This window comes from Lissotriton vulgaris, chromosome 2_1 (assembly GCF_964263255.1).
Source record: "Lissotriton vulgaris chromosome 2_1, aLisVul1.2, whole genome shotgun sequence".
In the NCBI taxonomy this organism is placed as follows: domain Eukaryota; kingdom Metazoa; phylum Chordata; class Amphibia; order Caudata; family Salamandridae; genus Lissotriton; species Lissotriton vulgaris.
The window spans coordinates 405,588,179-405,614,119 of NC_141687.1; the positions used below are offsets into that span (position 1 = coordinate 405,588,179).

General features: G+C 49.3%; 1 protein-coding gene across 1 annotated transcript in view; it reads left to right on the forward strand.

Annotated features, from left to right (window-relative positions):
- CYP20A1 (cytochrome P450 family 20 subfamily A member 1) overlaps positions 1-25,941 on the forward strand; it is a 275,234-nt gene that overhangs the window by 96,578 nt on the left and 152,715 nt on the right. Inside the window, exon 6 of the mRNA XM_086955289.1 lies at positions 6,155-6,233. Coding sequence (XP_086811415.1) covers positions 6,155-6,233 — 79 coding nt within the window. The remainder of the gene's footprint in view (positions 1-6,154; positions 6,234-25,941) is intronic.

The following is a 25,941-nucleotide window of genomic DNA, read 5'->3' on the forward strand; positions in this document are numbered from 1 at the left end:
CTCGACCACCTCCATCAGAAAGAACCGCAAGGCCGAACGCTGCGTGACTCCATCTGGGCACCTTAGACCAATTGCTACTGGCCCGGATAAAACGCAGTCCGCGCCTGTGTTTTCAGAGAAACAGTTGAGTGAACTATTCCCGTGCACATGCCCCCAGCCGCCTGCCTTGCCCACTCTCTCTCTCACAGCCACCCCCAGCTCCGCCCCCTCACTTCTTGGTTGCACGGCCGCTAGGCCGTGCCTCCCCTACTCTCCTCCGCCCTCCTCCTCCTACTCTCCTCCCCCCTCCTCCCCCCTCCTCCTCCTACTCTCCTCCCCTGCCTGCCGTGTCGCACCTCTCCCCGCTCCGCCCCCTCCCCTGCCCGCCGTGTCGCATTTCTCCTCCCCCCTCCCCTTCTCTACCTTCCCTCCGTCTTGTCTCCTTTCCTCCCCCCTCCTCCTCCTACTCTCCTCCCCACTCTCTCTCTCCCAGCACAACCTTCTTTACTTTTGTCTTCCTGTGAAAACGCACGTCTGTGTCTGTCTGATTTTTTCTCAATAACTAGGGAGATAAACCTGCGTTAAATGTACAATTTGCTGAGTTCCACGTTTTGGGGTGTGCAGGATGTTAGCTAGTATTTTTTAACACACCGGTGTGCACTGTGGAGAGGCTTCCGTGACGATATAGGTCATGGGCGCTCATGTGGTTAAAGATGGCGATAGGCAGTGTGAGTGAGCAAAGAGCTGCTTCTGTGCGTGTTTTCAGCCGGCAGTAAGCATCTTTGTGAGACTGCTCTGCAGTTGTTGCTTTCCCAATCGGCCTTGAAAATGGAGCAACACCCTTCTACACATAATGCTTGCACCTTCATTTCTATAATTCAAAAAAATCTGAATACATCTTTCTTGAACATTTTCAAAAAATATTTCATCCATTATCCATGATTAAAAGAGCACCAATTTGCCACCTCGGAATCCACTTAGATTACATTTACCTTTCTTCTGCTATCATCTGTATTATGTATTATGGAGACGAGTCCAGCCGGTGGCAGTGGCTGACTCTATCCGCTAACGCTGTGGGTACAAGTCATGCACTGTGAGCGCTGATTTCATAGCGCTTTTTTAAAAACTTGGCGATTGCTGCTAACTTTTATTTTCAGTGTATTTCTTGTTTAATTTTAATTGCGCCTCACCTGTAGGCTGTAGTAATTTTGTGTGGGGATTGTACTCTCAAAACTCCCGCCCCGGTCCGCCGCGTCCATCTTGGGCGTTTGTAGCGGAGGGTGGAGGAGGAGCCCAGCACTTCCGGGCTCAGGGTTGTAAGCTCAGCGCTCTAGCTGCGCTGTAAGAGGAGTTAATAAATACCCTACTTTGACACACACGCGTGGTGGAGACGAGTCCAGCCGGTGGCAGTGGCTGACTCTATCCGCTAACGCTGTGGGTACAAGTCATGCACTGTGAGCGCTGATTTCATAGCGCTTTTTTAAAAACTTGGTGATTGCTGCTAACTTTTATTTTCAGTGTATTTCTTGTTTAATTTTAATTGTGCCTCACCTGTAGGCTGTAGTAATTTTGTGTGGGGATTGTACTCTCAAAACTCCCGCCCCGGTCCGCTGCGTCCATCTTGGGCGTTTGTAGCGGAGGGTGGAGGAGGAGCCCAGCACTTCCGGGCTCAGGGTTGTAAGCTCAGCGCTCTAGCTGCGCTGTAAGAGGAGTTAATAAATACCCTACTTTGACACACACGCGTGGTGGAGAAGAGTCCAGCCGGTGGCAGTGGCTGACTCTATCCACTAACGCTGTGGGTACAAGTCATGCACTGTGAGCGCTGATTTCATAGCGCTTTTTTAAAAACTTGGCGATTGCTGCTAACTTTTATTTTCAGTGTATTTCTTGTTTAATTTTAATTGCGCCTCACCTGTAGGCTGTAGTAATTTTGTGTGGGGATTGTACTCTCAAAACTCCCGCCCCGGTCCGCCGCGTCCATCTTGGGCGTTTGTAGCGGAGGGTGGAGGAGGAGCCCAGCACTTCCGGGCTCAGGGTTGTAAGCTCAGCGCTCTAGCTGCCCCTACCTCTCCTATATAATGTGCTTAGGACTGCGACCGCGCAGCGGACGCGTGCAGCGGGCGCGCCGGAAGCGCGCCAAAGTCAAGCCCGTCTGCGCCCGTCCGCGGCCGAATGGGGCGCGGGGCCACGACTCCTGGCCATTTAGCATCCCACAAGATACGGTATGATAGACAGGAGCTGTTAGATCTCTGTCCCGATGTCACCCTATCATGTACACACACTATGGAGGCGCTGTCATTGCACAGTTGTCCCATATGCTCTTTCACGCCTGACGAGCCACCCACTAAGGCAGGTTCCAATAAGCAGATTAAGGCGGGATTGATAAACTGACGTTCTCTCAGCAAACATAGTATACAAATATATCAGCTACTGGAGGATGATGGATTTGATATTATGTTTTTTACGGAGACCTGGCTAGGAGAATTCTCAGACCCTGACATCATAGAAGCTATGCCTCCTGGCTACTCCCTTTCCAGACTGGATAGGAAGGATGGCAGGGGAGGAGGAATTGCAATTGCCACAAAAACTCCCATACAATGCTCCCTATCTCCTCTTACTATTGATCACTGTGAAGCAGGATCTTTTACTATCATCATAAATCCTCAATTCTCCCTCTCAGGCATTCTTGTGTACAGACCCCCAGGGAGACTGTATGATTTCACATCTAGCCTGTTAGAAACCACTGCTCACCTAGCAATAAGGAAAAGCAGATTCCTGGTGCTTGGTGATATGAATGTTCACTTTGATGACCCCCTCGACTCTGAGGCTACGGACATTAGGTCTGTACTCCAGTCCCTTCAGCTTGACCTAATAAATCATGATCCAACTCACAGACTTGGTCACCTCCTAGACCCTATCTTTGGGAACGGTTCCAGAGTGCAAGATTCACTTCCAATTCCAGTACCTTGGTCTGATCACTCCATTATTCCATTCCATTTGCAGATATCTGAGTCTGACCCAAAAAATGACACGGACCACCGGTACATGCGTCGGAAATGGAAAAGCTTCTCCCATGATACTTTTAACAAATTGCTCGAAACAGGAGGTTCTCTAGAAGGCACTGACTGTGAAACAGCATACAGTCAGCTGCAGAATCGAATTTCAATGGCCCTAGACAAAACTGCTCCTATTCGCAGTATGAACAACTCCAAAAACGCCGGAAAATCCATCCCGTGGTACACTCCTGAACTCCAGGCAATTAAATCCGCTTGCAAAAAATTAGAACGCGAATGGCGTATCAACTTCTGCCCAGCTATCAAATTACAATACAAAAAAGCGCAAAAGGAATATAATAAAAAAATCCGCACTTCCAAAGCCTTGCATTACAAAACGCGCATTGGGGAGGCAGAGAACTCCACTAAAGAGCTTTTTATAATTTTTAAAGAAATTTCAGTGATCACAAATGATAATGTGTCATGCAACAACTCGGTGGAAACCTGCAATAAAATTGCACATTACTTCTCGGGGAAAATCACCAACATCTATGCCAGTTTTTCTGACAACCTGACTTCTGGCTATGATTTTATGGAAAGTGTAGATGTTAGTCCTACTGAGTCTTGCCTACAATGCTTCTCGGTTCCCCCTCCTGAAATGCTTATAAACATCTGTAAGAGCGTCAAATCGGGTTCCCCTCGTGACCCGGCCCCCCCGAAAGTACTTAGAGAAAGTTTACAAGTACTAGAACCTTACTTTAGGCACGTTATCCAACTATCCTTTTCTTCAGCATGCCTTCCGCTAGATTGGAAAAAGGCAATTGTACTGCCAATCAAAAAGAAACCCAATGTAAGTCAGGATATCTTGGAAAACTTAAGACCGATCTCTCTCCTGCCATACCTTGCGAAGGTGACCAAAAAAATTGCCAATAAACAACTCATGGCTCACTTAGAAGCCAATAAATCCCTGCATAGCTCCCAGTCTGGTTTCCGGACTAACTACTCCACTGAGACAGCCCTCCTGAGAGCGACTGAAACTCTACGGGCAGGAGCTGACGAGGGTCATACGATGGCACTCATTATGTTGGACCTCAGTGCTGCGTTTGACACTGTAGCACACTCCATCTTGCTACAGTGTCTAAACCAGGCTGGGGTCACCAAGGCTGCACTGGGATGGCTTAAAGCTTTCCTCATAGACCGCAGCTTCCAGGTTCAGAGAGGAAATCTCCTCTCAGACAGCATTGCCCTAGAACAGGGGGTGCCTAAGGGCTCTGCCCTGAGCCCCACCCTGTTTAACCTTTATATGGCCCCGCTGGCGGATGTGGTCCAATCGTACGGCATAAAATTAGTATCTTACGCCGACGATACCAAACTCCTCATCTCCCTATCCCAGGCACCCACCTTAGCAGCCGCAAACTTTAAAACCTGCATGCAGGAGCTTGCAGGCTGGATGAACCAACACTGCCTGAAGCTCAATGGCTCTAAAACAGAGGTTCTTGTGATAGGGGGAAACACGGATAGTTGGACTCAGGACTGGTGGCCTCCTTGTTTAGGTCCTCTACCTACTCCTTGCAAGGAAGCAAAGAACTTGGGTGTCTGGGTTGATCCCAAGCTTTCCTTTGACAGCCACGTCCATAAAGTAGTAGGGAAATGCTTTGGGGTGCTGAAGACCTTAAACCGTACTCTGGACCTTCTTCCTTTAGAGGCCAGACGCACTATGACCCAAGCTCTAGTCACCTCCCGTATCGATTACGGTAATGTGCTACTCTTAGGGACAACAGAGAAGAACATCAGAAAGCTGCAGGTTCTCCAGAACATGGCAGCACGGCTAGTCCTTAGGCTACCCAAAAGAGCAGCCTCCAAGCCCACCTTGGCTGCTCTTCATTGGCTTCCCATAAAAAAGAGTATCCTGTTCAAAGCGCTCCTAATATGCTACAGGATAACCTCTCAGAAAGCCCCTGAATACCTGAAGGATCTTGCCATCCCCTACGTGCCCAATAGAGCACTCCGCTCCATGGGAACTGGTCTTCTTAAAGCCCCCCGGATAAACAAGGCCAGAATGGGAGGGCGCTCCTTTCGCGCGCTGGAGGCCAAAAATTGGAACTCTCTCCCTCTGAACATCAGACTAGCAGAGACTGAGACAATATTTAGGAAACTCTTAAAAACCCACCTCTATACCCTATAGGTCTCTCACTTTCTCCTGCTGCTCTCTCCACAGCGCGGGGACACGCCGGGATGGCGTCACCAGGCGCTTTATAAACCCCTTTATTATTATTATTTATATCACCTCTTCCCCAAGTTCTACATACGTTCATTTTTAGGCCTCGCGTAAGGCCTCGCGTACCGACAGCTCATGTATGCTCATGTATCCCGCTTTCACCACATCCACAACCACCACCACCACATCCACCACCACTTTCACCACATCCACATCCACCACCACCACATCCACCACATCACCACCACATCCACCACCTCCACCACATCCACCACCTCCACCACCACCACATCCACCCCCACATCCACCATCACCACCACCACCATATCCACCACCACATCCACCACCACCATATCCCCCAGATCCACCACCACCACATCTATATGTGTGTGGCTCTGTGTGTGTTTAGGTGCAAATGCAATGTTCTTGGATTTTCGTCACAATAAAATACATTGAACATAATCTTCACAAAAGTTATTTACAAACGTTTAAGCTATTGCCATTATAAATTACAATAACTTTTATTTAAGTATTAATTATTTACAAAATTAAAAGCCATTGTTATTTGTAATATCAATACATCTAAGTCACGTAAATACAACACACATTGCATTACAAATGCTATAGGTGTCACATTTGCAAAAGTTAAAACTATTGACATTGTAACTGACAAAGCTATTAATTTTGCTACTTTCAAAACCAACACATAAATAAAAAAGTGTCATTTACAATATCAATAGCTCAAACTTTCCTAATGCAGACCTATTGCATTTCCAATGCTTGTTGAGGACTGTGCTTGTTAAATATGTATGTGTGTGTGTGGTATTTCTATAGTGTAACTGGTTTGTAAAGGTAACAGCTTCAATCTGAAGTGACCCTTGTTTATAATATGTAACGCTGCATGAAAAAACTATCTGTCAGATGGTGTCATTTATTAATCAAGTTCTTTTTGTACCATTTTTAGATCTGGGAAGAAATTGGGAAAGGTTTCCTGGATGGGTCACTTGAGAAGAGCACAACAAGGAAAAAGCTGTATGAGAATGGTGGGTTAGACTTTAGCTTGTACAAGCTAAATCTATAAATGCATTATTTATCAGTGTATTTGAGCATCTATATAAAACTAGATAGGCAGCAGTGGAGAGATGTAAATACTAGATGGGAGTCTAGAACGATTCAAGATTATGTTCAAAAGTTGCTGGGGTATGGATGGAGGGCTTGGAAGTTCTCGCCATAGGTTGGTTCCAGAGTCAAAAGAAATTATGTTTGTGTGTTTTAGGCAAGTCAATAGGCCTTGTCGTAGTAGAGTCGGTGAGCTTCTCCAGAGCTCATTAGAAAAATCAGTTATTCTGTTCTATCTGTATCGGTCTGCCCACACAGACGTTAACAGCAGTAGTCTTATAAATGCTCAGGCGTTATTAGAAACAACAAAAATGAGCATAAGTAGCAATGCAGTTCTGTATTCATGAAATTCGTTCTGGCCGCAAATAATGCAGAGATCAAATAATTTCAAGTACAAATGTAAACAAATATTACTCCTCTGAAACAAACTATTTAGTTTATACTTTCCACTTTTACGTGCTAATTGTTTTTGCACACATGCATTGATTATTGGGTTACTAATACGGCTGCCCTTGTGCCGTTAGACGATATGCAAGGAAGTGCTTAGTCTTTGTCTAAAAGTGATTGTTCCATGATAAAGCATGCCACCTTGTCCCTGATTAATCACACACCACCAACCACCAATTGAATAATCAGGGGCATTATCGTGGAAAGGCCCTGATACACTATAGAAATCCACATGCTTTCCACTGAAGTAATTAGACGCTGAGTCCCCGATCAAATTTTCATTTATACACCATTCATAAAAGTCCATTATAATTATCTATTAATTTATTTCCGAAACAGGATACCAAAACTCAATAAGTATAGATTAATTCAGTAAACACTGGTTTCACTGCACCCAGTCATGTTATGAAAGAAGAAAGAATAAACAAAATACATTCCTCAGCGCCCTGGACCTCACACAATTATGCAACAGCCCGACCCACGTGAAAGGCTCCATCCTCGACCTCATCATCGCCAAAGAGGGCGCTATTCAACTTGAGGCTATTCAACCCTGTGACTGGTCAGACCATCATATTGTTACATTTCACATCAATGAAAAAGTCAAACTCAACTCTGTTCAACCCACCAGACCTAAAGTCTGGAAAAGAGACCTGAAAAGACTCAACCCATTATCCTTACCTCAGAACAGTCGCGACCTCCTACTCCCCCCTACTGGCGTTACAGATGTCCAATCTCTGACTGACCACTATCTTAGTGCAGTGACCTCAATAATTGATGAGGCTGCTCCCATGCAGCTAAAAAGAGTCCCCGCTAAAATCTCCAAACCATGGTACGACGGGAGTCTCAATGAAGATAGACGAGCCATGAGACTGGCAGAGCGCACCTGGAGGACAGCTCCCTCTGCACTACACCTAAAAACCCTGAAGACAAAGAGAAACGCCTACTTCAGGAAAATAAAGCGCTCGAAAGCAAACTTCTTCAGCCTCCAGCTTGACCAAGCAAAAAACCGCCCTAGAAAACTGTTTGAGTTAATCAGAACACAAGCCAAGGAACAACCCCAACCTCTCAGTACCTTGCACGAAGCACCCTCATGTGATGACTTCGCCACTTTCTTTACCCAAAAAACTGACAACATAAAGAATGACCTCCGCGCGGACGCAAGACTCCACAGCACTCTCAATTGCATAACACCCACCGAACCTAAAAACAATGCAACTTGGTCAACCTTTGAAACCTACTCCGAAGAAGAAATAGGCAAACTGCTCAGCACCTTGAAACCTTCCAATCACCTCTCGGATCCCCTCCCTGCCAACGCTGTCAAAGATTTCATCCCACTGCTCCTTCCCCTCTGGACTAAAATCATCAACAGCTCGCTCCAAGAAGGAACTTTCCCTGACTCCCTCAAAATTGGACAAGTCACACCTTTGCTAAAGAAACCTACTGCCGACCCATCCGACTTAAACAACTACCGTCCCATTACCAATATTCCCACTCTCGCCAAATTACTGGAAAAATGCGCTCAACTACAACTGACTAAACATATCGACCAGTTTGATCTCCTCAACCCGCATCAATCAGGGTTCCGTGCAGGACACAGCACTGAATCAGCTATGACGCACATAATTGACGACGCCCTTCAAATTCTAGATCAAGGTGATACCTGCCTCCTCATCCTGCTTGATCTCTCTTCAGCATTCGACACTGTCAAACACGAGAAGTTACTTGAGCTTCTGAGCACAAGAATGGGTCTTTCTGGGACTGTTCTCAAGTGGTTCACCTCCTTTTTACACAACAGGTCGCAGAAATTCAAGAGTAACAACCGGATGTCCTCTCCAATACCTGTATCGTTAGGCGTCCCACAAGGATCTTCCCTATCACCAACCCTGTTCAACCTAGTTATGGAACCTTTCACCACCTTGCTCCAAGCATCCAATGTACTCTTTCACATGTACGCAGATGACACCCAACTATATCTCAAATTACAATCCCCCAACGACATTTTACTATTGAACTCTACGATCAGAAGCACTCAATCCTGGCTTGCTGATAATCATCTCAAACTCAATGCTCTGAAAACAGAATTCCTGCTGATCTCACCCCCGGCGAAGATCCCCATCACGCAAACCTGGCTTAAACAGTTAACTGCACTCAATGTCCAACCCATCATAGTGGACTCAGCGAAATCTTTAGGCATAACCCTCGACTCCAACCTTAACATGCAACATCATATCAGCAAGGCTACTAAGGGAGCAAACTTCCAAATCAATACACTGAGGAAGCTTAAACCCTTCCTGCCAGCCAAAGACTTCCAAACTGCAGTACAAGCTCTAGTTATCCCTCGAATTGAATACGGCAGCATCGCCCTTTGCGGTCTCCCGTTAACCAGCACTGCACCCCTAAGAGCCTCTCTAAACGCTGCAGCCAGACTCATCACTGGATCAAAAAAACACTCACACATCACCCCTGATCTGAAAACACTGGACTGGCTGCCTTTTGAAGCCAGAATACATCTGAAAATCGCCTGCATGACACACAAGGCTCTACACCTGAGCTCTCCCAGATACCTCACTCAGAAGCTGTCAATCTCTGGCGGCTCTAGAATCACTAGAGGCACAGACAATCTTCTGCTAAAACCTCGAAGATTCCGGAAGGTAAAAACATATAAACGCTCTTTCTCAGGAATGGCACCCAGGATCTGGAACTCACTCCCCCCTGAAACTAGGCTCATCTCCTCCTTCACTCTTTTTAAGAAAGAAGTAAAAGCCATTTTTATGGCCAAATACACTTGACCGATTAGCATGGTTTTCGGAAGACCCTACTCCGACCTGTATTACTTTGCTCGAACTCTATGCATGTATGATCATGTATGATTATGTATTTCACCTGAATTATTGTTGCTACTACCATCTACGCACACATTTAAATCGCTGTTCGAACTTTATGACTATGTATCTCACCTGTATTATCGATGCTACTGACTATCTATGCACACATTTAACTGTTATATTTGTATTATTGATGTGTTGTTCTACCTATGTGTAACCCCAATCTCTTGCTGGCATTATCGATGCTACTGACTATCTATGCACACAGTTAACTGTTATATCTGTATTATTGATGTGTTGTTCTACCTATGTGTAACCCCAATCTCTTGCTGGCATTCCCAGCCGTGTAAAGCGCTCTGATATCTGCAAAGATCCTGTTCGCGCTATATAAAACTTTCAAATAAATAAATAAAATAAATTTAAAAATAAGTAAATGTTTGCATTCTCTCGCATTTGGTATCAATGGTGTATAAATTAAATTCATATTTTAAGTACCCAATCAGTGATTATGTCAAATGCAATAGTTGTGACGATAACATTAGTTATTTGTTCCATTGTATTGACGGGATTTTTAAGCTAAGATCTCAAATTAAGGTGGCTAAAACATTTAGGCACCACAACAGCTACTCCGATGTAAAATATAATGTTTTGTCGCTGTGGAGAAACAGCCTGAGCTAACAGTGTCTTGCCGTGTTCAAGAACCTTGGGAAGTTAGTGTTGAACCAGTAATTTTTGTTTTGTTATGCCCATGCTATGATACCAGGCCTGTTATATATTGCATCTCTTGGTTGTTGAATCCTGTGAGCCATCTTGTTACCTATTGCACTTAAGCAGCCAGATAGGGCAGTCTACAATCTGGGGCCCACAGTCCACCGTACTCTGTTGGTTGCTGCATTTATGTAATGAATTTCAAGATCTCGGACACTCCCATATTAGATCTCTGACCATACTACTAATTTCTCCAAATAAAGTTTTTGGCAGGTGTATCAGTATCAAAATTAATTAAAAAAATAAAGGAGTTTCAGCAAGCCTATTTTGTTACCTGCTGCCATTCTGTGTTTCACAAAATCATGGCTGATGCTCCCAAAATATGGACGTGTTCTGGGGATTTGTCAATGTCCTGGGCATCTTTACCTGGATGAGTACTCAATCTCCGTGCTAAACCTTGAGTGTCCAAGAAGCATAAAGTGACTCTCTCCTTGGTGAGGACAAATTCAGACAAGTCCGCAACCTCTGAGAGGCCCACTGGTCGAAGTGGATAAATGCAAGATTTTGTTTTGTTAACCCTCAAACCTAACATGTTTTCAAATGTTTCATGCAGAGCCAATACCCCTTCCAGGTTTTTGTGCTTCTCCCAGGCATATTAAATTGTCCTCTGCATGAAGAGAAATCGAGTGTGTGAAGTCTCCAACATTGATGCTTCACTCCACTCCCTCCGGTCTAATAATTGGGTACTATAGCCAAAGCAAACTTGACTCTGGCTCTTGGATTCGAGTGCAGCAGACATAGCCACTGCAGTGTCATTCCACCAAAGACCATCTCCTCCAATGCTGAAAAAAAAATCCAAGCGTAGTATGATGAACACCTCCATATCTGTGGATGCCACTGCTGGGATTCTAGCAATGGGTGGACATCCACTCATGACATGGGAAAAAAGTATACTATTAATTGCTGGACACATTAGTGTGACAACGCTCAAATTATCTGGATGTACCAGGTTAGGCAACAGTAGTGCAATCCTGTTAGCAAGTAATTTATGTAATACTTTGCAGAGCAGGTTGAGCATTGATAATGGTTGATACGAAGTCAAGTTGGAGAGTTTTCTAGAATGGCTTAGGTAGGGTCACTATTATATGCTGTTTGGAGGTCAGAGATGGTGCACACCTGTCAGATGCCTCAACAAACATGGACGGCAACTTAGGGACTAGTAGTGAACTAAAGGTTTCATATACCTTAATGGGGAGCCGTCGCACACTGGAGTCTTGTCAGGTGCTGGGGCTTGTATTGCCTGGCAAAGTTCTGTTGGGATGACATGGGTATTCTGTTTGTCTGTCTGCTAAGCAGTCACTCTCTTCATCTTTGCATACGTAATGGAACATTTGTACGCCCCAGGACCTGCTAGTTCTGGTAAAATACCTGGAGTTTATCTGGTTATCTGGTGGACACTTGCATTCATGTTCTCTCCCTAGAAGATAGCAACATGAAACTATAGCAGACGTGGGGAATGGATGGCCTGCCAGCTGAATTCTGTGTTTCTTATGAATTGTTACGTACTCCTTAGTTACTGGACCCTTATAACGCCTCCAGAGATGCAGGAAGCTTGCATGATACAACCAACGAAGCACTGATTGTAGTGCTAAAAAAGCCAGGTCAAGAGCCATTGGATCTGACTTCATACCTCCCACTTTCTATGATAATAAAATATTGAGCAGGACCGTCGCCTCTTGCTGGTTTAGAGTGGTATCTTCATTAGTACATCCCAATCAGCCTGGATTTGTGCCTGGGCAGCATTTCATATAATATGAAGAGGCTGTTTTATGAAATGGGAAGTGCGAAAGGCACTGGCAGCCAAGCAGCAATTAATATAGAAAAAGCCTTTGATACATTAACTTGAGAGTGTGTCTATGCCACACTTCACCATACCTAATATGGGTAGCTTTTTCTTCAGTGGTTTAAACTATTCGATGGCCCCTACTGGAAGAATTAAGACTGGTGCAATCATTTCGCAAAGGTGGCATGTCTTTATACGAACCTTTCCGGAATTTTCATTGTCTCCTTTAACCGTTGCATTAATAATGGAGCCACTGGTGCAGGATGTGAGAAGGGAGGCTAATTACAGAGAAGTGAGGCTTTTTGGTGTAACCCGTAAAATATTGTTGTACCCAAAGGGTGTATTATTGCACCTCTCTAAACTTCTCCGAGATATGCAAGTGGCCCTTTCATATTAAATTGTTTTGGTTGAGTGTCCATGCTCATAATGAATAAGGCTGAAACTCATCTCTTTGCTCTACTAGGCATCGTAGTGACAGATACAATTTTGAAATCTGAATTGGGTATTGAATGGACTGAGATATAAATACTAGATATTTAACCCCTCCCATGCTCGTGACGGAACCGTTCCGTCACGAGCCTCGGGTGGGCTGTGCTGGTGACGGAACGGTTCCTTCACGGCCCGCTCGCCGCGCCTGCGCGGCGCGAATTCCGCGCCTGCGCTAACGTTCTGAAGCGCGGGCGGGGCCGTGATGGAACCGTTCTGTCACGAGCACATGCCGTGACGGAGCGGTTCCGTCACGAGCACGGGACCGCCGCGCGGCCCCCCACCCCCTTAGCACCGCGGCGGAATAGCCGCCGCAGTGAAGGGGTTAAAATATTTGGGAGTTGGAATTTATATGCAGCACAGAGAGTCATAGTTGGAAATCATGCTTGCGTGAAAGCAGCATAGCTCAGACTTGTGACTTTTTGGGGAAGAGGCTGACCACAATGGTATGTGGGTCAGATACACCAACCACGTTAGTCCTGGTCAAATATTTGTCCTTTTGACTTTAGTCCTTTCAGTCCCAATACGCCACAGGAGTATACTTTTAAATGCCACCAGGTCTTCAGGGGAGGCCCTTAGAGACTGACAGAGTGGCAGACAGAGGCCACCAGGAGGGTCCAATCTAACTCCAGTTGCCACGGGCAGCTGGGCAGTTCCAGGAAAATGGCTCTTTTAGCTTCATGTTCCACTGTAGCTCTTAACAGGTCACCTTTATGACCATTGGAGCCCTCTTATTTTTCCTGGGTACAAGATGGAGCAAGTCCAGCCTTAGCCGCTCCTCTCAGGTCACACACAGCAGGTCCAGCTCTCCTCTGTTGTTTCTGAGGTTCAGAAGTGTTCTGAAGCGGATGCCAGTAGAAGCCACATTTATGCCTGTCATGAGCTAGTGGGTGGGAATGACTCCTGGGCAAAAGTCTTCGGCCACTCTAAACATGGGCGTGGGGGTGTGTGGGCAAGGAGTGTACTTTGATTAACCTAGTGTCCTATCATATCTAACACTAAAATCCAGTTTGGGGCAGTTACTGTACCCTCAATAAGCCCAAAGACAGAAGTATGGTTGAACAAAGTAGGGTTTTCAAGCAACCAGACAGTAGATATACAAAACAGTGTTGACATCCTGTTTCCCTTCCTTTCAAGTGTCCCTTGTGGTATATCTAATACCCAGCAGACCTGTTAAACAGAATTTGACATTTAATTAGGATTAGGATTTGACACTAATGTGAAAAAGAATGCTCACAGCCCCACCCTGCATATTCTATTGGAGTTATTTTTGCCCATTCAGGTCAGCCTAATGTTTCTCCATGGAAACACTCCGCACCTGTTCAAATGCTAATTGCTGGCTGGCAGAAATGCAAATTTCACACAGGAAAAAGGGAACTTCTAAAGGTTACATTTGCTTAATATTTATTAAAAATCCATCTATTCCATTGAATTGGATTTTTAATATCTTTTAAAAATAGCGGTTTACAAAATTTTCTAGCTTATCCCATTGCCAAGTTAAGGTATTAACATTTTTAATCTGTACTCCTATTTTCTACATAGGACAGCTAGGCCTGCTTCAGTGAAAATAGCTTTGGGGTACTAGCCACTGTAAGGGAGTGTTAATTTCTACATGCCTTAAATACCATGCACTCTGCCTTGTGGGCCTCAAGGCTTATATAGTGATGACTTCTTAATATTTAAAAGGGAGGTTTTTACCTGTTAAGAGTTTAATATTACATGTCAAATTGAAGTTTTTATAGTGCTACAGTAACACTACACTGGTAGATCAGAAACCATGTTTGCACTACCACTGTAGAGGAATGCTCAATAGGTTGTGCAGTCCACTAGTGGCATATAACTCCCATGTCCTGGGTACATTTTGTACCATAGGCTAGACACTTATTGTTGTGCTAAGTATACCATTTAACAGTATGCCAATTCGGTCATGTTTAGAAGGGGAACATACACACTGTACTACTGATTAGCAGTGGTAAAGTGCATAAAGTTATAAAATCAGGAAAAATAAAAGGTCCAATGAAAGGTGTGGAATCAGGGATAACCACGCAGAAAAGGTGGATTTCTTACAGTGACTGTAGCATACACCCTAGGCAGCCAGTCTAGAACATAAGCAGTATAAGGGGCATGGAACAGATAATGAAAAGATGAATATGAAATAAAAAAATAAATGATTCATGGACTAGTTTCTTGGAAACACTGGCTTTGCTGGCCCAGAACACTTACTATCACACGGCCTTGACATTAGGGACATGGCCCTCATGTGCGTGACACAAAGGCATTTCTTATAACGTCTATGTGGTGGTGCAGTTATCTGTGAAATGCAAATAATGGCAGGCCAATCGCAATCTCTGCCTGGGGCAAGGATACCATATTGGAGGAGACACTTCTGCTGACTTCGAGGGGTCCCTGCATGCCGGAGCTTTCACCTTGCAGCTGACAGACATCTCTTTCAGGGATGTCCAGTTCATGACCAAGACGGGGTCTTACCCTTTTACCCATCATGTAATGGGGTTAGATCATCCATGTGAGGACTTCTTGGCAAAACATAATCTGTGCCCTAGACACTTAGGTTAGGGTTTCGTATTGTAGGAGTACGCTACATAGTTGCACTATTGTATATGTATGCATATATAAGTTGTGTCAACAAAATGGTCGAGCTATACATTTTGTTCACCGTTCTGATATTCCTTATAACTTTGTCTGCTTCTTTCTATTAATCATCACAGCCCATATATTCTATGCAAGAATCACTATGGTACAATAATTATTTTAAAAAACCCTCTTTGAATTCTTTGTATATCTCTCTGAGCGAAAGAGAGCACAAGTAACTGAACAAAAAGTTGGTAGTCTGTCACCATGGTTCCTGAGATAACAATAGTTGTCATGTTCAGTGGTTGCCACAACTGTTTGCCCCGGTTTAGATTTGGGGGATAATGGTGGCACTGTGAGCTAGCGGGTCCAAGGGATGACATATCTTCCAGACGTGCATGGAATCAGTCTAGCACCATCCTAAGTTTATTTTGTCCACAAACATGAAGTGCCTACGGGAAATAGCGTTTACAACGCTGGTAATATCACATGGGTAGGTTACAACGCGAACGTTACATCGTCTGCTTTTTTATCACGCATGGCATTACATCGCAAGTTGTTTCTACGACTTGCGCTAGATGACGCGCAAGACCAGGGAATGTGTTAGATTTTAAATCTAACACATTCCCTGCTGTTGCGCTAACTGGAGTAGGAATAGTAATTTATACTATTCCTAAGTCCAGCACGCCATCTAGCGCAAGTCGTAGAAACGACTTGCGAGCGATGTAAAGCCATGCGTGATAACAATGCAGGCGATGTAACGTCCGCTTTGTATCCTACTGCATGGTATTTGCTCGCGGTATAACGTCACATATTCAGTCCCTACTAGTGAGTGGAAACTACACGACATGACTACAACCAAAGATCTTGATCGATATAGGGGTATTTTCGGAATATGTACTAATTGATAGGTTGTCCATCAAGACATGCTGTTGAGAAATGGGAACACATGGGTATGTGGCGATATGGAAGCATATAGATTGCATATCGATTGATCCGTCTGAGAATTGGGAAGGATAGGCACTAAAGGAATGTAAATGACAATTGTGACAGCTCTACTTGTTTTTTCTCTTAGTTTGTTTTGTTTCAAACATAAGATGAAAACAATAATTCTTAAATTGCCATGTTGAAATGTTTTTAACTGATATTGGAACCGGATTATAAAGATTATGAATGGAAAAATACTAAACAAATGTTTTATAAATGTATTCATCCTCCAACCCTTCTGAGTGTCCCTATCCACCCTGAAGCCTTTGTGTTGTACGGCCCAACCTTGTGGGTGCCTCACAGCTCCCTTGTGTGCACCCCTGTTTTCATTCTAACCCCTTTGTGTTCCATCCTCACCCCTGCAGCCTCTATATGTGCCTCTGTGTGTGCCTCCCTTCTATGTACCCACGTTACCCCAGCCCCTCTATGTAGCCATTCCCTCCCTGAAGTCCCTGTGTGTCACACTGTCCTTGCAGCCCCTATACACGTCTTCCACTTTCATTATATTCACTCTTCTTCTTGCCTTCCTGCTGCCCCTACGTGTGCCCCGTCCCCATTCTAGCTCCTTTGTACTGCCCATCCCTTCCCAACCACGGTTGACCTCAGTGTGCCTCTCCACCAACTCGATATATCAGTGTGTCTTTGCTGCCTCTCCTAGAAACTGAGGCCTCTGTATGTGTCTTGTCCCTCTTCATCCCCATTGTGTGTCCTTTACTTCCCCGTTGTGCTCCAGCCACCTGCAGCCTCTCTCTGAGCCTTCCCTCTGTGTTTTACTTCCCTGGCCCCACTCCCTTTCTCTGTACCCCTCTGCCCCAGTCTGTGTCTTCTGCCGAACTACCCTAATCCCATTTGCCCCTGTAGCCCCTGTGTGTACCCCTGTCCTCACTGCAGCTCCTGTGTACCACAATTCCTTACCCATGCTGACCCTGTGCCTCACTGTAGCCTGTGCCATGATCCTGCATTCTATGTATGTGCCCCCACAACTTGTAGGCTCTTCTGTGTCCCCTCCTCTTACTCTCTATGTTCCTGGACCCCTGCAGCCTCTCCGTGTACTCCTGCCCTACCCGGTTCACCCAGCCACTGCATCCCCCTATGTTCCCATCGCAGCATCTTTGTGAGACCCCCCACCACTTTTCTATTTGCCATTATGCGATGACCACCCTCCTTTCCCAATGGCAGCCGGAGTGTGGCACAAATTCTAGTCCCCTAGTCCCCCATGCCAAAGGAAATTAATATTATACATCCCCCTGCCCTTGCTCAGGTGCTTGGATGGTGGAATGATCAGGGGCAGATCATATCTCACCTGCTCTTGCACCATGTGCATTGTGCAGGTCATGTTCATCTGTGACCTGCAAAATTCAGAGGGCTAAGGTGTTGGTCAAACGTCACCTCATCCTGTGCCCTACCCGGATAGCCATGTAAACGGGTGAAACACGTGTTGACTGTTCTTTCACTACCTATCAAGGAGATAGTGACACCATTATATAAAAAATAACTACAAAATGAACCAATGTGTGATTGGAATTTTTCCATAAAAAATATAAGAAACAAACTTTGCCCTGACAATCCAGTTTTGAGCGTATTTTACGTTAGTGGGTTAGGGGGTTCGCCTTGTCAAGGGCAAACATCCAAGAAGGACATTTAATGCTCATTGTACGGCCAGTAAGGGATGGGAACCTCTCACCCCTTTTCTCAATAACTATTATTTTCTTGAAGGGCTTCAGCCAGAACACTCACTTGGTCCTAAACAAAGTTTTCAGTGATTACTTTACTCGCTAGCACATCTCACATTTATATTAGATCTTCTATAAATTTACCTTCATCAGCTCCACATAGAGCACAACCTAATCCGGAATTAATATAATAATTATTTTGTCACATTTAAAGCTACTAATTGTATATATGATGTACTGTGGTACTGTCTTCATGCAATGTATTATGTGTAGGGTGGATTTACCATATCATCAAAGTTTTTATGATGCTCACTAGGGACATCTAGGCGCAGCTTGCGGTGCTGCACCTACACATCGCATATCTTTTTTTTTTATAATCAACTTTATTGAGTATATAAAACAGCAAAAAAGAATTCATTGGTTGCAGCTCAGAAATCAACATATACAGCGGAATTGAAGCAATAAGACATCTTGGCGGGGTCAGTCCATTCCAGCTCAGCATCCCATCTTGCATTACATTAAAGGTGGAGCATGAAAGATTCATCACAGCAAGAATTATGGTGGGATCATGTTGAACCATTTACCCCATATTTTGTGGAACAATTCTGGGGAGCCTCGGGATTCGAACAGGGCCTCCTCCTGGGTGCCACACCAGTCCACCCCCCACAGTAGGAGCAACGGCACGCAACCAGTACATCGCTATGGCCCTTTTGGCCACAGCCACCGCCGTCCCCAATAGGCGCTTATCCATCCTGGAGCCATCCAGGCCATCGAAGATCCCCTGCAGCATCCGCAATGGGTCGTGAGGAACCTCCCATCCCAGGGCTTGTGTGAGCTCCCGCCCCACCCCTTCCAGAACCTCTCCAGCACCGGGCAGAGCCACACCATTTGGTAAAAATCAGCGGGGGATGAGCCGCATTTCGGGCAGTCTGGGGAGGGTTGCAAGCGGCCACGGAAGAGTTGCTCAGGGGTAAGGTAAACCGCGTGCAGGTAGTTTATCTGCACCAGGCGTAGCCTGGAGGACGTGGTTAGGGTTCTAGGGGCCATAAGGGCATCTCTCCAGTCTGCCTCCTCTAGGGGGCCCACCCACTCCTCCCATCGGGCGCGCAGCTTATCCAAGGATGTGGGGGCATTATTCACTAGGGAGCGGTAGATACGGGACACTCCTCCTCTGCCTAGATTCCCCATCATCACCTGGGCTTCTAACGGACTGAACTCTGGGAGGGAAACCGGTGAAGGGAGATGCGCATGAATGGCATGGCGCAGCTGCAGATACCGAAAGTGTTGGGCGTGACGCTGATGTAGATCCGCAAAGGCACGGATATGATCCCCCACCCAAACGTCCCCTAGACCGAAATGCCAATTAGATCCCAGCGGCGGAATCCATTCAAGGATGAAACCTCCCGAAGCCAGGTGCCATGCCAGAGCGGCGTCTGACGAGTGAGTTTACGGTCCCACCCCACGTGGCGCCAGGCCAGGAGGACCGTTCTAGTGATTCGGCTATGGTCTGTGGCACTGGGCATCCGTACAGGTACGCCTGGATCTGCGGAATGTCCGTAGTCTCAAGCTCCACGCGGTATGCTGGGTCGAACCAGCCGCCCGCATACCAGTCATGGATGACTATCAGTTTGGTGGCAAGGTAGTAGAGGTAAAGATGGGTCACCCCTAGGACCCCATCAAAGGGGTGGATGCGAGTGTGCGCCAAGGACATCCGTGGCCGCCCGCCTCCCCAGAGGAATCGGGTGAGGGTCCCATCAAGGTCGCGGAACCAAGTGCGGGAGAGGGGGATGGAGATGTTTTGTAGAATTTAGAGGAAGCGGGGGAGGACCATCATTTTAAAAAGAGCGCTTCGTCATAGAGGGTTGAGGGGGAGGGTTTGCCATTTCTTGAGATCCGCCTTAGTCCGGGCCACCAGGGCGGGGGCGATGTTCAACGCCCACTCAAGTTCCGGCAGGAGGGCCACCCATATCCCAAGGTATTTAACTGAGTGGTGTCTGAGGGGAATAGACGACTGCCAGTCATAGCACTCCCTGGAGGGATGGAGCGGGACCAGAGTTGATTTGGCCACGTTGAGCCGGAGCCCGGGCACCCCTTCGAAGTCTGCGAGGATTCGCAAACACCTGGGGCCCGAACCCGCCGGGTCCGCCAGGTACAGGAGCACGTCGTCAGCGTAGAGGGCTATTTTGTCTACGTGGCTCTCGCTCCAGACCCACCTCTGGACGAGGGGGTCTTGCCGGATGAGCATCACCAGGGGCTCCATCCCTAGCGCAAATAGGAGTGGGGAGAGGGGGAATCCCTGGCGCGTGCTTCTACAGATCGGAAAGGCCTCGGAGAGCGTCCCATTGACTAGCACCCGGGCCCTAGGGTTGGCATGCAGGACCCTGATGGGGCGGCGGAACAACGGGCCAAAGCCCATCTCCTCCAGCACGTCCTGTAGGTAGTCCCAGCTCACCGTGTCAAAAGCCTTCTCGAAGTCGAGGAAGAGGAGGGCCACGTATGGGGACAGGCGGGCACGGTGGGCCAGGGCCAGGTGAAGGCGGCGGAAGGCAGCATAGTACTCCTGTGGATATCCGTCCGGGCCAGGCGTCTTGCCAGGGTGGAGAAGGGGGATGGCCTCCAGAACCTCGTCCAAGGTGAAGGGGCGTTCCAGGGCCTCAGCGGACTCAGGATTGAGAGAGGGGAGCCGGGCAGTAGCCCCGTCCAGCAGGGTGGTCAGGGTCGCGTCTGGTGGTACCGTCGCGTAGAGGTGCGTATAAAAACTTGCAAAGGTTCTGGCTATGACGGAGTTTGCCATTTTTTTCCCCCCAGCCATACACCCGCGCCACCGATGATCGCCACAACATTTGGGCCGAGTCCAATGAGATCTGGAGGATTTCTTCCCGAACCAGTGCCAACTGCTGGGCGGGGTCCCCGCGCTCACCAGAGGTTTGCTCTGCCTCTAGTCGCGCAGCCCGGGACTCCAACTCCGCAAACCGGGCCAGTTGGTCCGCCCGCTTGGCATGCACGAGCCCCCTTGCTACCCCGCGTATCACGGCCTTGCCAGCCTCCTATAATGTCCCGGGCGAGGGAACTGAACCCTTGTTGGTAGAGAAGTAGTGGCTGAGCTCATGTCTCAGCGTGTCCGCCAGAGTAGGGTCCTGCAGGAACCAAGCGTTGAGACGCCAGACCCTCTGCGGCCCCGTCGGGGAGGAGCCAAGACGGAGGGAGACGGGGGAATGGTCAGACAGTCCCCTGGGCAAGATAAGCGCTCCAGAGACCAGGTGGCAGTCAGTGGCCGGAAGCAGGAGAAGGTTGATACGGGAATGGGTATGGTGGGAGGCCGATGTGTGGATAAACTGTGCCTTGCGGGGGTTCCAGACCCGACATACGTCGCAGAGCCCAAGAGCCGAGGCCCAGCTCGATAGAGCAGCAGCAGAGAAGATCCAGGCCGCGGACGGAGTCCCGGTCGTGTCACGCTGGGGCTGCAGGACGGCGTTGAAGTCGCCTCCAACCACCGTGAGGCCGTGCGGAAGGGAAGAGAGAACCAGTGTAAGGCAACGAAGCGTCGGGGGCAGGAGGGCGGGCGGGATGTAGAGATACAGGACACTTAGAGGGCAACTCTCCACCATGCCTGTTATCACCACATAACGCCCTTGTGGGTCGGTGTGGGCCTTGGTCAGCGTAAAGGGAAGTCCCCTCCTGAGCAGGATTGCTACCCCTCGGGACTTGCATGTAAACCCAGAGTGCCAGACCATCGCAAAGCCGTAACGAGCCAGGAAGTTGCATTGTGTGCCTAAGAGGTGGGTCTCTTGGAGAAGAAGGACATCCGCCGCCTGGCAGTGGGTCGCCCGGAGGATGGCCGCGCGCTTAATACGGTCCAGGAGACCATTAACATTCCAGGAGAGAATGTGGAGAGGTCTAATCAACGTGTACGCCATCAGGGGAGGAGAAGATGAACGGGGACAGGGGAACGCCGGGGAGCACACCCAGGAAGAAAAGGCCAGCAGCGTCGCGCAGGGGCAAGTAGAGCCAAGCAGGGGCATTTAGTGGAGCAGGAGCGCTGGAGGCCCGGGCAGGGAGCAGGGGGGGGAGGGGAGCGATCGCCAGCCGACGCTCCCCCTTCCCTCCCTAGAGCGGCCCGTAGGCAGCCGAAAACAACAAAATTGTGGAAAACAGGAGCTGCGTGTCGGGCTTGGACCCACCCGCCACGTTTCGTCAAAAAGGAGAGCTGCAACCAGCCACCTGCAGGTAGCACCAACAATGGCTGAGGAGCGGCTAAACAGAGCTAAACTAAAAAGCGGCCCTTAGTCCGCTGAAAAAAACAAACCAGTGAGAGTCAACTGACTCCTCTCCCCCCCCCATATCCCCAAACTACCCCCACCCTACACTTCGAAACAGGAAGCATCTGTCGCCCCAAATTCCAATCAACCAATCGAACTCCCGGCTAGGGGCTAGGTACTAAACTAAAACGGTTAGTAGGGGGCAGTAGCACCAGTCAAGAGTTTAAGGAGGACCCCCCTCCATATCACAGGATAAGTTTCAGCACCTTTACACACAGAAGCTTCAAAAATGGGTGTAAGACAGGATGACAGAAACAGTCTCGCAAATGACAGAAAGGATGCAGGATAAGTTTCAGCAGCTTTACACACAAGAGCTTCAAAAATGGGTGTAAGACAGGATGACAGAAACAGTCTCGCAAATGACAGAAAGGATGCAGAACAACAAGGGAAGAGGAAGACAGGTCAGAAACACAGCCTCGGAGAGCGTGTTTCCCGTGGGGGCTCGTCCCCCACGGGGGTACGCCATGGGCAGCCAGTTCTCCAGGCGGTGAGCAAGGCCCAGGTGGGTAGCCCAAGTGGACCTGGCAGGCCAGACCCGGCGAACGAAGACCAGACACCACGTGAAAATAGTTCAGACCTTCACATCTTCCGGGGTTCCACGGATCACAGGGCTGCCAGACAAGTCTGAGTCCGATCTTTCCTTTCGCAGGCCTGCACTCAACTCAGGGGTTCCATCGATGACGACCAAGGAGGAGGGCGCCGCAGGGGGGGCGGGGATATCCTGGTTCGTGAGCGGAGATGGGGGCCGCTGAGACCTTCCCCCCGGTGATGAGAGGCCCCCCCCTTACGGCGGCCCCGCCTATGGGAGCCAGTTCGGAGTCATCGCGGCCTGGGCTCTTCGGGGTTCAGGTGGGTTGCAGGTCTCGGGGCAGGGGATGGGGCCCGCCCAGGCAGGAGGGGGCGCTCCACCGTAAGCCAAGTCCATGCCGCCTGTGGGCTGTTGAAGAAGAGGGTCTTCTCCTGGAAAAAGACCTTAAGGCGAGCCGGGAAGAGGAGACCACACCGCAGTCCCATCGCCCTGAGCTTTTGCTTGACCTAGTCATAAGACGTGCGCTGGGATTGGACCTCTGGAGTAGTCCTGGAAAATCATTATTTTAGAGTTCTGAAAGGAGGGGGCCCAGGTCCCTGGCAGCCCCGAGGATGGCGTCTCTATACCGGAAGTTGAAGATACGAAGAATAATGGGCCGCGCCGGGCCCAGCTGGGGCCCCAGGAGGCGGCCTGGGCGCAAGCGACCGGTGGGCTCGTTCTATCGCAAACCAGGGGGAGAGCTTCTCCTCAGGCATCCAAGAACGGATCCAGGTTTAGAGGAATACGGCGGTGGATCCCTTCTCACTCTCTCCGGAAATCCAAGGAGGCGCAAGTTGTTTCTGCGGGCCCGATTTTCGTCGTCCTCCGCCCTGTTATGGAGCTCCGACGTCAGCGTCTGGAGACGGGCCACCTGGGTTTTGAGGGTGGTCAGGTCATCCTCCGCCGTGGAGATGCGAGATTCTGCTGGTGTGATTTGCGCTGTGGCGTTTCGGAGGTCCTGACGGATAAAGGCCACATCCACCCTCACCTCTCCAATCTTGTTTTCCACTGAGATATGGGACGTACTGATGGCCTGGAGGATGGTGGACAGATCCCTCCCCTCAGCCCCCTGCGAAGGTGGAGGACCGGCGCCGGAGTCCTGGTCTGGTTTAGTGAACTGGTCAATTCGTATCTGGGTTGGGGGGACCAGAGTCTGTGTGGTCTTTCCTCTGCCCATCGTCTCAGCGAGCTGGATGACGGCGTGTAGGGATTGAACCAGTCCCTAGGGCCCACTCCAAGGGGTCAAGCCTCCCTGCGTCAGAGAAGGTTCGGAATCTCCGGAGTCTGGTGGTGGCTAGACAGTCCTGCCACAGGCCGCAATCCTCAAGGCCTCCACCCGCGGCGCAGGCGGCCGGGTCCAGGAAGCAGGGAGACGGAAGGGAAGAGGGGGAGGTGTCGCTCTTCGTGCTGCGATGGCCAGAGCGGGCAGGGGGCCCCCCCGGCAGTCCCACAGGGTGGGGCGCTGGCCGTCAGCAGAGTCGGTCAGCTCCCGATGGAGCAAAGCAGGGCCCCAAGTGAGTCGGTCCGCGGTGTGTACCACAGTCCTCCACACCCTTGAGGCCCCAGGCTCTGGGCAAAAGTTCCAGCAGCAACAACGGTGGGAGGGCACGATGCCCCGGGGGTGTCCAAGCCCATGGGAAGCAGGTCTGGGGGGCAGGCGCCCAGATGATCTGGTATGCCGGCGGTTCAGCACTCCTGCGGAGCCCCGTAGGCACCAGGGGAAGCGCTGGGGGAGCCAGTCAGTGGCCGGGCGGGGGGGCAGTCCCTGCCGGTAGTACACCTCGGGGCTCCCAGGCCTCTCAGCCCGCTCGATCAGCACTCGGGCGAGGCCAAAGGAGAGACACCCCCCCGCTCCAAGCCTCCTCACATCTCCGGGGGCTAGCAGCAGCCCCGGTCGCTCCAGTCCACAGGGCAGGGTCCGCTGATGTGGCAGCACCGCGGCAAATTCAGGGCCGGCCCGCAGATTCCACATGCCTCACCGCAGGTAGCGAGCCCGGGGCTCCCGGCCTCCCAGCCCGTTTGAACTGCACCCGGGCGAGGACAAAGGTGGAGCCCCCCGTCCCGTCCGGAGCCTCTCCTCACCTCCGGAGCCCTCAGCAGCCCTCGATCGCTGCAGGCCGCGGGGGCAGGATCCGCCGGTGCGGCGACGTCGCAGCAGGCACAAGGCCGGTCCCGCGAGAGTCCCACGCCGCCTCACAGGCCCGCTCCAGACGTCAGTGTGGAGCCGTCACAGGCGCCGCCGGCCGTCGGCGACGCGCAGCACCTCCATTGCATTGCCAGGCCGGGTACAGACTGCAGCCCCAGGGAGGTCTTCGTTGGCTGGCGGGGGGCCGACAAGGAGCAGGTCGGCCCAGCGTCTCTACCCGGCCGACAGGGGCAGGGAGCCAATCGGGCAACCAGGACTCGCCGATGGGGGCCTCTCTGCGCCAGGTCATCTCACCAGCTCAGATGGGGGCCGCCATGTTGGTTTCCTTCGCCTCCAGGAGGGATCGGGCCGGTGGGGGTGACAGCAAGCCCCGGGGAGGCAGTCCGCGGCACCGGTGAGTACAGGGCAGCCAGGGGAATCCGGACATACAGGGGCTGTAAGTCGATGGCAGCTGGTGAAGGCAGATGCCGGGCGGATGATGGATGGGGGTCCGGAGCACTCGTAGAGTGCGGCCACCATCTTGATGCTCAGGCCACGCCCCCCCACATCGCACATTTATATTAGACCTTCCATAAATTTCCCTTCATCAGCTCCACATAGAGTACAACCTAATCCGGAATTGATATAATAATTCTTGTTTCACATATCAAAGCTATTATTTGTGTATATATGGACATAGCTATTTGAATATACTCGTGGTACTGTCTTGCATGCAATGCTTTATGGGTTGGGTGGATTTACCATATCTTCAAAGTTTATGATGCTCACTATGGACCTCTAGGAGCAGCTTGCAGTGCTGCACCTAGACAAGCAGTGCAGGTGCTTGCTCACTAGGGACCTCTAGGAACAGCTTGCGGTACTGCATCTAGACATGCAGTGCTGGTGCCTTGCTTACTAGAGAGCTCTAGGAGCACTGAGACATACAATGCTGGTTCCTGGCTCACTATGCAGTCATTTGCAATGCACTTGGTCTTGCATTACTGAAAGTATGAGGTATTGGCTTTGCATCATTATTTGCAACACCAATACCGCAAACTATCA